Source organism: Manduca sexta, chromosome 17, assembly GCF_014839805.1.
Source record: "Manduca sexta isolate Smith_Timp_Sample1 chromosome 17, JHU_Msex_v1.0, whole genome shotgun sequence".
NCBI classification, from domain to species: Eukaryota; Metazoa; Arthropoda; class Insecta; order Lepidoptera; family Sphingidae; genus Manduca; species Manduca sexta.
In genome coordinates, this window is record NC_051131.1 from 14,369,094 (window position 1) to 14,382,172 (window position 13,079).

General features: G+C 37.8%; 1 protein-coding gene across 1 annotated transcript; it reads right to left on the bottom strand.

Annotated features, from left to right (window-relative positions):
- Positions 1–2,236: 2,236 nt before the first annotated feature.
- LOC119189587 (helicase domino-like) lies at positions 2,237–10,876 on the bottom strand (the record flags this gene model as incomplete). The annotated part of the gene is given in 4 exon segments (XM_037439729.1): positions 2,237–2,377; positions 2,859–3,543; positions 3,629–3,852; positions 10,309–10,876. Coding segments are annotated over 4 exon segments (1,110 nt in total), but the record flags the coding sequence as incomplete, so codon positions are not given.
- Positions 10,877–13,079: the final 2,203 nt, after the last annotated feature.

Here is a 13,079-nt window from a genome sequence, read left to right on the forward strand (position 1 = left end):
AACACCGGATAATTTTCTGCCAATATGGCGAATTGATACCAATATATAACAAATTCCTCTTTTAAATGGAATAAAAAAAGTTAATATGCACAATAAATGTGCTTGTACTTGAATCTATAATATATGGATTAAATATATTATTAATTAAACAAAAACATTGTTATAAAAAAATATATTTTACTTAATAATTATGACCAAACTCCAAATAGCTGGTAAAAAAGATAAAATATTAATCCTTCTAAAAACAAACAAATGGCGACTTTTACTTGCATTGACAGAAATACTAAAGTCAGCTTAAACATGTCTGGACTTTATTTTTAATTAAATGAATATATGGGTACTGATTTTTATTACACTGGCAACTGAAATGAATGACAATTTGACACTTTAGATTTGTCTGAATGAAAACATTTCATTATTAAAATATTTTACTCAAGATCAGAGTGTTATTCTTATGTATTTTAAAGTTGAGTCGAGAAATTCACTGTTAAGAAACAAGGTGTACAGTGTGTTCCGAACTTTGAGACGGAAGCCTTTTAGTTAGCAACACAAAGTCGTCTAGAGCCTAGACCCAGGACAGTTAATCGAGACGACATATCCCGGCGGTGTATTAACTGCACCAATGCGGTGCCACAGCAACGATAAGTATATTTCTTAGACAAGCTATCCACTTTGTAAGTTACGTAGATTATTATTAACCTACCCACAATGTGGGAAAAATCTTGCAAAAACTAAAGAAAACAGTTTAACAATAATAATAATCTGAACATGTTTACTCAACTTCTACATTATATTTTAGGTTTCAAGGCTGGAATGAGTTTGTGCTGCCTGCTGGAGATCAGTTAATAGAGAGGTTCACAGACAACAACGATATGACATGACCCAACCAGCACTGCAAGAAGTCATTCACTCACTTCAGCAGTATTATAAGCGTGTTGTGGCTACATCAAGTTCTTGTTTGTTTTCTAGGAAGCCAAGAAAATATACCTCTATCAAAAATACACTGTTATATAAAAATATATATCGGATTTCGTATTTCTTGTTTTATTTTTTTTTCCTATGATAAGTAACTATTAGCCTAATCAGGCTGTGAAGTTAGTTGCGGGGTTCCTGTTCGATTTCCAGGCCAAGCAACATTTTATCTCGATGTTTCTAACATGACTTGCCTGGGATCGGAATCCTCCAAAGAGGGTTGGCGTCAGGCATGCGGCCGGTCATAAAAACTAAGCTGAATCTATTCTACAATATGTGTTGACGCCATATTGAAATGAGATAATGGTAGGTGAATATATAAAGATTAAGTTAATCCATGTAGTAGAATAAGTCATAAGTCAGAAAAATATGTACTTACACAAAGGGTCGGATAGTATATGCTCAGTGGAAAAACTAATATTCCGCCATACTATCTTAGAAGTTTTATTGAAGCTTCGTCTCATCAGATATGTTAATACCTATCAGTTTCTTATAAGGCCGATTAAAGCTAAGTGAAAAGAATGTCCAATAATTGTTTATAGCAATATCAAGTAGGTACTGCAATATTGAACTTAATTAGGCACGTAGGTACTTTCTACCGTACATTATTGCAGTCCATACTTAACCTCAAAATAACCGAGTTATAAAAATTCTGATTACTCCGAACTCCCATCGAATATCCAATTGTTTTCAATTTATATAAGATTTAGGATATATTCCCTATAGTTTAGTGAAGGTTTTGTACAGACGCAAGCGTAGCCTAACTTTCATACAAAAATGGGCATTCTCCTTTACTGACACAAGGGGGCTAGACGCCAAATGTAGTGTTTTGAAGTAATTTTAACTTTTAAGTAATGAGATTTAGTACCAGGTAGCATAACTTTTACTGTCGAGTTGAGATAACAAAGTCCAGTAAAATGTTTAAGCTATTGAGAAACACATAGGTAAGACTGATAAGTTTGATAAGCATATATGTGCGCAAGTTGTTTTATTGCCTATTTTCTAAAAAAAATATATAACTTTCTATGACTAGAAAATACTAATTTGCAGTGTAAAATATATTTTTTTTCTTAATACGACTTGCGTCCTTAACGTTCTGGGGGTGCAATATACCAACTACATGAAAGAATAAATAGATTTTTTTAACATACTACAGGCATATATTATATTGAACACAAGTTAATCAATTAACAATTAAAACAAGCTGTCACCAGTTTTACAGTTATTAGTTACTAGTATTGCTAAAAACTAAATAAAATCATACTTTTTCCACGTTTGACCAGAATGTGCGAATTTCTTTTGCCGCAAAAGCTGCAATTTTTTTAAGTTGCATCTCTTGAGCCTTTTCTGCCCTTTGTGCCGCCAAAGCTTTGTCTTGGAAATATTTCTGAACTGCACGAGCACACTGAAAATAACACAAAAAGTATTATTGAAACCAGTACAGTTGATCCAGGAATCACGGGGGTCTTGAGTGCCCAGAAATGTAGTGTTAGAAACCCTCAAACTCTGACCAATACCTAAATGTAAAATAAAGCTTGCAGAATTTCAAAGGAGGGACAACCACTCAGGTTCGCTTGGATGTTTAGCTAATACCTGCAAACCACCATATTCTTAGGTCACCTTGTTGTTGAAAGTAACAACATTCCTGTGAAAAACTCAGTGTTGTTACGCCACTTGAAAATCAAGAGCATGGCCTCCTCATTAGAGCCCTTAGATTTTTATATACAGATGGGTTAACATAACACAATTGCACCAGTTGGTAATGGGAGTGGAGTCCTGAGTGTTGACCGAGGAGACGATATCCATCGCCATTCGACACAATTATGCCGGCCTGTTCTAACCGGATATACACTATCGCTATTATATCAGAGAAAGAAATAACTTACTTTACGAGCGGCTTGTTTCTTCCATTTGCGTTCATGAGCAAAGTCCTGGGCGAGCCAGGCCATCTCCTCGAGCAGATAATCCCAGTGTGACTTCGAGCGTGGAGGTTCCAGCACGCGCGGCAGCCGCCGTTCTGTCCACAAGCCAGCGCGCGCCAGCTCCGTCACACGCCGCGCCACGTATGCCTCTTGCTTGGCCTTCTCCACCATCTCGTCAGCAGGCGCAGCTGTAGACGCAGGCGCAGGCACAGGTGGCGCCGCTGGTGCTCCCGCGGGGGTGGGAGTGGGTGTGATTGTGGGCGTAGGGATTGGAGTGGTGTTGGTGACGGGCGCCGCAGCGGCCGGCAGCGGTGTGTTGATGGGCGTCAGAATTGGGACCGGCGCCAGTGCAGGCGCAGGAGTCGGCGTAGGGGCAGCAATTTGTACTGTGGCAGAAACTGGCGCAGGCGAAACGACCGGCGTGCTTGCGGGCGTCAGATTGGCCACGGCAGGTATAATCAAAGGCGCGGGCGTTGCCGTTGCGACTGGCATAGACACAGTAGGGACCTGTTCAGTCGCAGGCGGAGGCCGGCGTGCCTCCAAAAACGCCACCAGCTGCGGCGTTGCCGGTCGCCGCCGCCACGTCGCATAGTCCATCATGTTGCCACCCGCCTGCAGGAAATACAGCTCGCTCAGCTGCTCCGTGAACCTGCAACCAATGATGTCGAGTATTGTTCGAGTGGAGGGCTGGGCGGGGAAGATGATGAGTGGAGGGTGGGGATAGTGACGCCTACCTTTCGCGTAGCGCCTTCAGACGCTGTAAGTGACAATCGAGGATTGCTCGGCGCAGCGCTGGCGCGTCGTCGGGCCGTGAGGGGCGCGCGCGCTTACGCGGCGGCTCGGCGCCGTCGGGCGAGGCGGGAGGCGCGGGCGGGGCGACAGGCGCTGGCGCGGCCGCCGCGGCGCCCCCAGTCGCGCCGCCATTGAGCGCGCGCCCGCCGACGCCGCGCTCCACGCCCTGCAAACGTACATGTTTAATATTTTATGAAATTGATCTTTTTATACTATGTATTAATCATATTTTGCAGTCTGTACACATAACATATAATATCTCGCAATCAAGGAACATAATGTTATTACACTGAATCAGATTTGTAAAATTCTCAATTAGACAGTTATTCCGATTTGATTTCCCGAAAACCATCCAACTCGACGCATATTCGTTCGGTACAGGCCTTGATACACACAGTTGATTGAACAGTCGTCAAGTCTTCTTTGTGCTGCGTTCAGCAAAAATTCTATCTAGAACAAATTGACTGGATCACAGCGCGAATCCCGCTAACGGGATATAAAGGAGTTATAAGGTTTGAACGTAATGCAATAGCGGAAAGAGAGAGGGATCAATACATGTAGCAATCGTGCGGATTTTCGATAACCTTTAATCAATGGACTGAACCACATCGTTTTTACATTTGAGGCTTATCTGAAGTGCGCAAATTCTTGTGTGCCAACATGACAGACATTTTGCATACACTTTTATATTCAACATATTAGTATTGGATCATCCATTCAATTAATCTAGTGTAGATGGAATAGTTAGTCTATAGGACTCCCGACTGGGAACAATAGCAATTACCCCAATTCTTTTTATTTAGATTGCGGAATGGTCACTTAAAAAATGCAAAGGGAACCTTTTCAAAATCAAACTGGATTTTGAGGATTTTTTTAATTGTGTCCAAGATAAAAATATTCTTTAATCTTGAATTTTGACGACGCAGCAGGGAACTGTTTAAATAAAATAGGATGAGAATTATTCATTTTGGATAAGGTTCAATTATATTTTGTTTCGTCTGTTGCCATGTGATCGCTATCTGGACGGCACTGCGCTTACCATCAGGTGCAGTGCAGTCACTTTTTCGTGTCGGAATAAAAAAAATAGAAACTATTCGGAATTGAACAAATTCGGCTACATGTACCCTATTCCGCCGAATACTGAATATCTAAGAACTACTACTATTCGGCCGAAAACTTATCCGAGTCAAATAATTATTGACAGATTTTTTATTTTATTACGATCTACTTTTCTTTTTATCATCAAAAATGTAGAATATAATAAATTTCGATTTAATGAGTATAAAAATATCAAGTGTAGAGTAAAAGATTACGACACAGAAAGAAATTTTTTCTGCGTTTTCGACGGCAAATATTTTATTTCTAATGGACACGGCGTAGCCAGAAACAATCATTTCGATTTAAGTTAAACCACATGCTGTTAAATAAATTACTATATTTTCGATATTCGACATAGATCATATATATTTTATACTGTAAAACTGAACCTCTCAACAACCTACATAATAACTCTAATAATTTGGCTCCTGAATGGACAATTTTACATACTTTTGGACGTTTTCATTAGTACTTCTACAATACTTTTATTTTGGAATTATATACACAATGTATATTAAAATAGAAATATAAGTATCTTGCAATGGAAATAAAATTCAAGCAGAAAAAGTTAAAACTTATTTTTTACAACACGCTTTTGTTCCCGGCTGCGCCCACGTGATTTTTTCCGGGACGTATATATTTCCCGGGACAAAAAGTAGCCTATGTCTCAATACTTAGTCTGGCCATAAATACTGTTACACTTAATTATAAAAAAATATTACATTTGAATTTCGAATCTGTCATTTTTATACGATTGTTCATTGTGTTTTCTCATTTTGGCGCCAATACATTGTAAAATATTTTGCGATATTAAAATGGTGTGGGGTGATAAAGAGAACCGAATCGCTGTGATAGCATTACACAAAGTAGGTATGGAGCCAAATGCAATTTTTAAAACTCTCCATACACTTGGTATTAGTAAAATGTTTGTGTACCGGGCTATTAATAGGTACAATGAGACCTCCTCTGTTTGTGACAGAAAAAGATCTGGCCGTCCACGTAGTGTTCGTACGAAAAAGGTGGTCAAAGCAGTAAGGGAAAGAATTCGAAGAAATCCTGTCCGAAAGCAAAAGATTTTATCTCGGGAAATGAAGATAGCACCTAGAACCATGTCGCGTATTTTAAAAGATGACTTAGGACTTGCAGCCTATAAGAGACGCACTGGCCATTTCTTAACTGATAATTTAAAGAAGAATAGGGTGGTAAAATCGAAACAACTACTGAAGCGGTACGCAAAGGGAGGTCACAGAAAAATTTTGTTTACGGATGAGAAAATTTTTACAATTGAGCAACATTTTAACAAACAAAATGACCGTATTTATGCTCAAAGCTCTAAGGAAGCTTCCCAATTAGTCGACAGAGTGCAACGTGGACATTATCCGACTTCAGTGATGGTTTGGTGGGGTGTTAGCTATGAAGGAGTGACTGAGCCATATTTTTGTGAAAAAGGTATCAAAACATCGGCACAAGTGTATCAAGATACCATTCTTGAGAAGGTAGTTAAGCCCCTTAACATCACCATGTTCAATAACCAAGTATGGTCCTTCCAGCAAGACTCGGCGCCGGGTCATAAAGCTCGGTCCACGCAGTCTTGGTTGGAATCGAACGTTTCGGACTTCATCAGAGCTGAAGACTGGCCGTCGTCTAGTCCCGATCTTAATCCGCTGGATTATGATTTGTGGTCAGTTTTAGAGAGTACAGCTTGCTCTAAACGCCATGATAATTTGAGTCCCTAAAACAATCTATACGATTGGCAGTGAAGAATTTTCCCATGGAAAGAGTGCGTGCTTCTATTGATAACTGGCCTCATCGTTTAAAGGACTGTATTGCAGCCAATGGAGACCACTTCGAATAAGCTTTTTATATTTTTAATTGTTTTATATTTATGTATTAAACTGACACACTGTAAAAGTAATAAATGTTATTTGCAGTTAACAATTTTCTTTTTTCTTTATTACAATATTTATGGCAAGACTAGGTATATGTACTTACCAAGTTTCATTAAAATCCGTTGTGTAGTTTTTGAGCTTATCGCGTTCAGACAAGCCGACAGATGTGGCGAGGACTTGTCTATATCTATCTATACTTATAATAAATTTGTAGAGAGGTCAATTCTGTACATGAAATATATTTCCAAAATAACTGGGGGTGATTAGGGATCGATGCTGATGCCAAAAATGCAATTAGTAAAAATTTTGTCTGTCTGTCTGTATAACTGTTATAGAAACAAAAACTACTCGACGGATTTTAACGAAACTTGGTACAATTATTTTTCATACTCCTGAGCTGGTTATAGTATACTTTTCATCACGCTACAATTAATAGGAGCAGAGCAGTGAAGGGAAATGTTGGGAAAACGGGAGAAGTTACTCCATTTTTCAAGCTTCCGTCGCGTGTGCAACCTTAATGGTTAAAACTACACAGAAACCATGTATGACGGAAATGTTCTCCTTAAAATTATATAAAAAATATCCAACCACAGCATATGTCTATATTTTATGGTTGACTCACAATAACACGTGTAACTCCCGATAGCTTAGCAGTTCGAAGCTTTCTCATTATATTTGTCTACTCTTACGTTTATAACACTCTCAGTCATCCTTAATTGAAAAATTAACATTATTAATTAAATATTCCATAAAAAAGAATCATAGAAATCGGTATAAAAAACATCAAAGTTATACATGAAATACGCTAATAATAAGCCATCACGCGTGAATGCTGAATCATGCTATATGCTTCCTTCGATTTCGATCACCAGGATCCCATCATTAGACCCTGACCGGACAATCGGACCACCTGCATACCACCATACATTAAAAAAACATCCCCACAAATTGAGCACCTCCTCCATTTTAGAAATCCGAAATCCACGCGGGCGAAGCTGCGGGCGGAAGCTAGTGTTTTTTATAATAAAAGTTTAGGGAACAAGCCAAGTATATCAACTTATTTATGAACCCTGTTTAAGACAAATACTGGACACAAAATGGAAAATGTAGGTGCATTAAATAAATGTTCGAAATTTAAAAATTATAATCAAAAAGATTTTCTTTTCGAAATATGCAGGGAAGCCACTTGGTTGCAGAGTTTGGGATTATCTTACGCAAAAAGTTGAGAGATTCTTGTAAGTTTTCAGTTCTTTTTTTTTTATTATATTACAATAATTAGTAATATAATAAAAAAAAAATTGTAATTTCTGGGTATGTTGGAAGCTGTGACGCAGTCAACGCGAAATCACGGAGGCTATGAACATGCAACCAAGCGTGATTTGCCGATTGCAGAGCACACTACAGGGCTACAGGAGATGTAGCCAAACATTATAAGGATACAGGGTCTCTAATCAGAGACAAAACTGTATTTTGCAAAATGAGGCAAAGAAGCAGCCCTAGATTACATCTCCCCAGTTGGTACGAAGACTATAGTCCCAGCACCAAGTGGTTACAAATACTAAATAGCTAGAAGGTTACAGGAAGTCAATCTTCATGTCAATCATGCTTGCAGATCGCTAAGATTTCAAGCCTTGCAACATGTTAATTGTGGGCGTCGTTTATTGAAATGAAATGATGATTGGGAAAAAACGTGGGATTTGCAGGGGAGGAGAACTTTTAGTCATTTTCCCCAACATTTTAAACACAAAAGAAAACATTTTTTTTACATGTTTCTAGACTATGGAGCCTTGTTCCACAGGCAACAACTGATAACCTATTTTCAGTATGCCATGCCAATCTCAATTTGCTAACACTTTAGGAAGTCCAACAGATTATTAAGAAGTAAAACTATTTTACAGATTTTATTGCAGTTTCTATATATTTTCTCCCAATGTTTATTAAAAAGTTGTTAGCAATATTCTTTTTGATTCATTTTTACTTATACTTTAGATTTATAATTTACATCATTGATTCCCAAAGAGGTCCAAGTTGACCCCAAAGATCCACGGGAGACTTGAGGGGGTCTACGTTGGCATGACCAAAAAATAGGAGTCCACAATTCGAAAGCAGTGGTCCACAAAAATTTTTCTGGTTTAATGGTAATGTTCTAAAGTGTTGGCTTGACTTTATCTATCAATGTAGGCTAATAATATGGAAAGGGGTTATAAGAGGCACGGTGACCCCAACATAACTATCTAGATGCCGGTGACAAGAAAAAAATGTTTGGGAACCTTTTATTTACATAATAAACTTGTGTTTGTTGGTTCAAATAACAGTGTTAATTTTTTTTCACTAACAATCCTCTTATTAAATTGCAAAATTAAAATGAATATTTAATTACACTTCTGTTGATGCATAACATCTAATACAAAAAATATATATAATTTAAAATATTGTGTATCTTTCCCTTGTTCTCTAGACTTAGTTGAGTATTATATATTTTTTAGAAATTTTTGAGGGGAACTATCCTACATAATTGTTGTCTAACTTTAGCCTTTTAGGCAGCACATGCAATGGATGCTCTTAAAAGGAATAGTAGCCTAAGACCTTCCTTGATAAGTGGACTAACCAAAACTAAAAGATTTTTTTTTATTGGAACCAGTAGTTCCTCATATTAACACATTCAAACAAACTCTTGCTTGTTATACTTGCACACCTTCAGGTAAATTATATGCTATTTTTTTTTGTTACTTGTTTGTCTCTGTAAAAGAATTCTTCCAAAATGCTATACTACCCCAATTTATGTGTGTATGCTAAGTGAAATTATCCTTTTTTTTGTGAGACTCCTGTGACATTTTAGTGTCAAAACAAATGGACTAATTTAAATTAATTTTCAAAAGCTGTTTGAGAATTTGAAGATCATCGGCTCATTTCCTACTTAAAAAATGGGCGACACCAACTTTGACAGCTCTGATTGATTTGAAACTTCATGTACTGCTAATCCAGTAGTATTACCAAAACATATCAAACTTGAGCCAATACTACAGAATCAAATATTCTGTGGGATACCCGACTCCTCAGCAGTTTAGAGCACATGTTTTCAACCATCTCACAGATGGTGATGACGATAGCTGATATCAAACCATAGGAATACCATCTGACCTTTGAATATTACAAAGCAATGCATAACACAACACTGCATTGTGCTTATCATTCTGATTGAAATTTATTGAAAAAGGATGTTGACTGATCATATGTCTTAGAAAGATAGCAATGCAATAATGATTAACATTTTCAAGCTTTTTCTAATAATCATGGAGAATTATAATTTTTTGCAATAAACACAAGTAAAATAGGGAAATCATATAACACCAACTGATTGGGAGTAGTTATTAACATCATTTTTGGACAAGTCATTCCAAAACATTTCGAGTTCCAGAATAGGGCGGTGGTGTACTGTTTACAGATGAGGTCCAGAGCGGTTAGCCGAGCTGACCACTCCACTGAGGAGGTTGCAAGGTAAACCAAGTTTCTTGCAATTAAATCAGTCTACTGGTAACTATACATATAACAGCAACTATGCCGCACGGAGGCCAGCGTCGAAGTGTATATCTAGCGAGTGGCGGCAGATGCGAATGGTCAATTGTTATGCGTACCATGAGTTGCGGGGATGCACTGAGATCGGACGGCGCGGCGAGCTCATCGCGTCCGTTCATGTTGTGACATCTCGAGTTGATAATACACTGCTACCAATTCGTTATAAAAATAATCACTGCACGCACTCCACTTATTCACCGGTCTAGCATCGAAAACACAAACTATGAATTGCACGTATTTCAATAAGATTCCTAATTACACTATCAATAAAATAAAACGTGTCCAATGTCACACTTGTCTTTTGAAAAACTTTATCTTTTCACTGTAACACAGTCATAACTGTCGCAGTCTGCCGATCCGCCGTAAACAACAATGGACAAATACAACACGGCGGCCATATTGTACGACATAAAGGAAAGAAGTTCGCGTCATGTCGCCGAGTTGAAATTAATCCCTTCCGAATATCAAGATCAGTTAGCATCACAGGTTGTGGTATGTTTTAAGGGATTTTACAGGTTTCTGCAACTTGTCTACTATCATATTTTGTAATTATAATGACTTCTCTGGGAAAAAGTAGATTCAGTAGATTCCACTGCTCACATAGACAAGTAAGCGAGCGATATATTTCATTTAGTATCGAATATCGATACTTTGCTTCATAAGTCACCTATATATAGGTACATATATAAAAATAAAATTATAGACTTTATGTATCTGTATCTATATATATAAAAATGAATTGCTGTTCGTTAGTCTCGCTAAAACTCGAGAACGGCTGAACGGATTTATCTTATCTTGGTCTTGAATTATTCGTGGAGGTCTAGGGAAGATTTAAAAGGTGAGAAAAATTCGAATAATTGCCGGGAAAATCCTCAAAACAGCATTTTTCTATTTCCCATACAAACGTTTTCTAACTAATACGTAGAGTCAATTTGAGCTTTATTGCTATTGTATAAAGTTCACTGTTGTCTAAGCAATGTAGGTGTGTTCCTAACATCAAAGCAGTGTGCGTTGGAGCACAGAATATAATAATGTAATGTCGCGTTCTGAAACTCAACAAAAGTGATATCGCGGACCCGACTAAATTGAACAGTCACAAAATTTAATATATCATTAGTTATTTGGTTGGCTTCACGATATTATTTCTTTTGTTTTACTTTAAAATGCATGTTTTCGTTATGGACAATTTTTGAGCTACTTTTGCATATCTATACTTATAATAAATCTGTAGAGAGGTCAATTCTGTACATGAAATATATTTTCAAAAATAACTGGGGGTGATTAGGGATCGATACTGATGCTAAAAATGCAATTAGTAAAATTTTTGTCTGTCTGTCTGTATAACCGTTATAGAAACAAAAACTACTCGACGGATTTTAACTTAACTTGGTACAATTATTTTTCATACTCCTGAGCTGGTTATAGTATACTTTTCATCACGCTACAATTAATAGGAGCATAGCAGTGATGGAAAATGTTGGGAAAACGGGAGAAGTTACTCCATTTTTAAGCTTCCGTCATTTCGTGTGCAACCTTAATGGTTAAAAGTTCCTTCGATTTCACCAGGATCCCATCATCAGACCCTGACCGGACAATCGGACCACCTGCATACCACCATAAATTAAAAAAACATCCCGACAAATTGAGCACCTTCTCCATTTTTAAAACCCGAAATCCACGCGGGCGAAGCTGCGGGCGGAAGCTAGTATTAAATATTTTTGGATAAAAATTGACTGTTTGACGTCAGAAATTAATAATCGAGAGTAAAAAAAGAGTTTATGTGTGTGCAATTCACAGACAGCAGAATTTAACATCTAAAAAGTAGACTACGAGAGATAGAGATGGATATACAGTATCAGGAGAATTAGGATATATGTAAAGTTTATTATTTTAGCATAATATTAAAACATACTTGCAAATTATTATATTAGTGACATCAAATAATAAACAGAAATAAAAAGACTGAAATAATACAACACGCTTGCTTTATACTAGAGCTTTGTAATATGTAGGCGTAAACACATGTATTAAACTTAAACATATACCAACAAAAGAATAAAAATATAGCTAGCAGGCTGGTTTAACGCTGTTTCTTTCCCAAATATCATGATGCATTTTCGTTTCATCAAGTTCCAAATTACAACGATTCTAAAGAATTTTCACTTAAAACATTTTTTGTCTATTTATCTAAAAAATATAAAGTATTATTCTATTTTATATGCTCATTTCATTCAAATTGGCCACAGATTCAATAGATACTCAATTATAGTATAAAAATTTGTAAATCTCAGAACCACACTACCATACGCCACTGTAGAGGAACAAATGGTTGCGTTCCTCTATAGAGGGGGAAGATTCCCAGTCAGGCAAATGTTGCGCCTGACCGGCCGCGGCCCCTCCGATGCGACGGTTCCTATTCGGAGATGGTATATATGCAACGCGTCGCTCAAATTGTGCAAGCGTGATTCAGGATCGACGTCGCCATCTATCGTGATTGCTGTGTGATATCACTGTAGTTGCGTCACTGCATCGATTCTCTTGCAGTTCCGGCGATGTTGACAAGATGGCGGTGTATGCATCGATTGTACCGCCACACGCTGTATGATAAATGTTCGGTGCTATAGAGCAGAGTATCAGGTGGACCGCCTTGTGGAATGGGGGCGTTTGGAGAATTCCACCACGGTATCCCCTGCCTGTCGTAAGAGGCGACTAATAGGGGCCACGAAGGGGGTCGTCGGCGGACAGCAGGGGGCTGTCCGCCCTAGGGCATTTTTGTGCATTTTTTGCACATCTTTCGATTGACCCCCAGGATGGACGGCAGTGTGTTGTT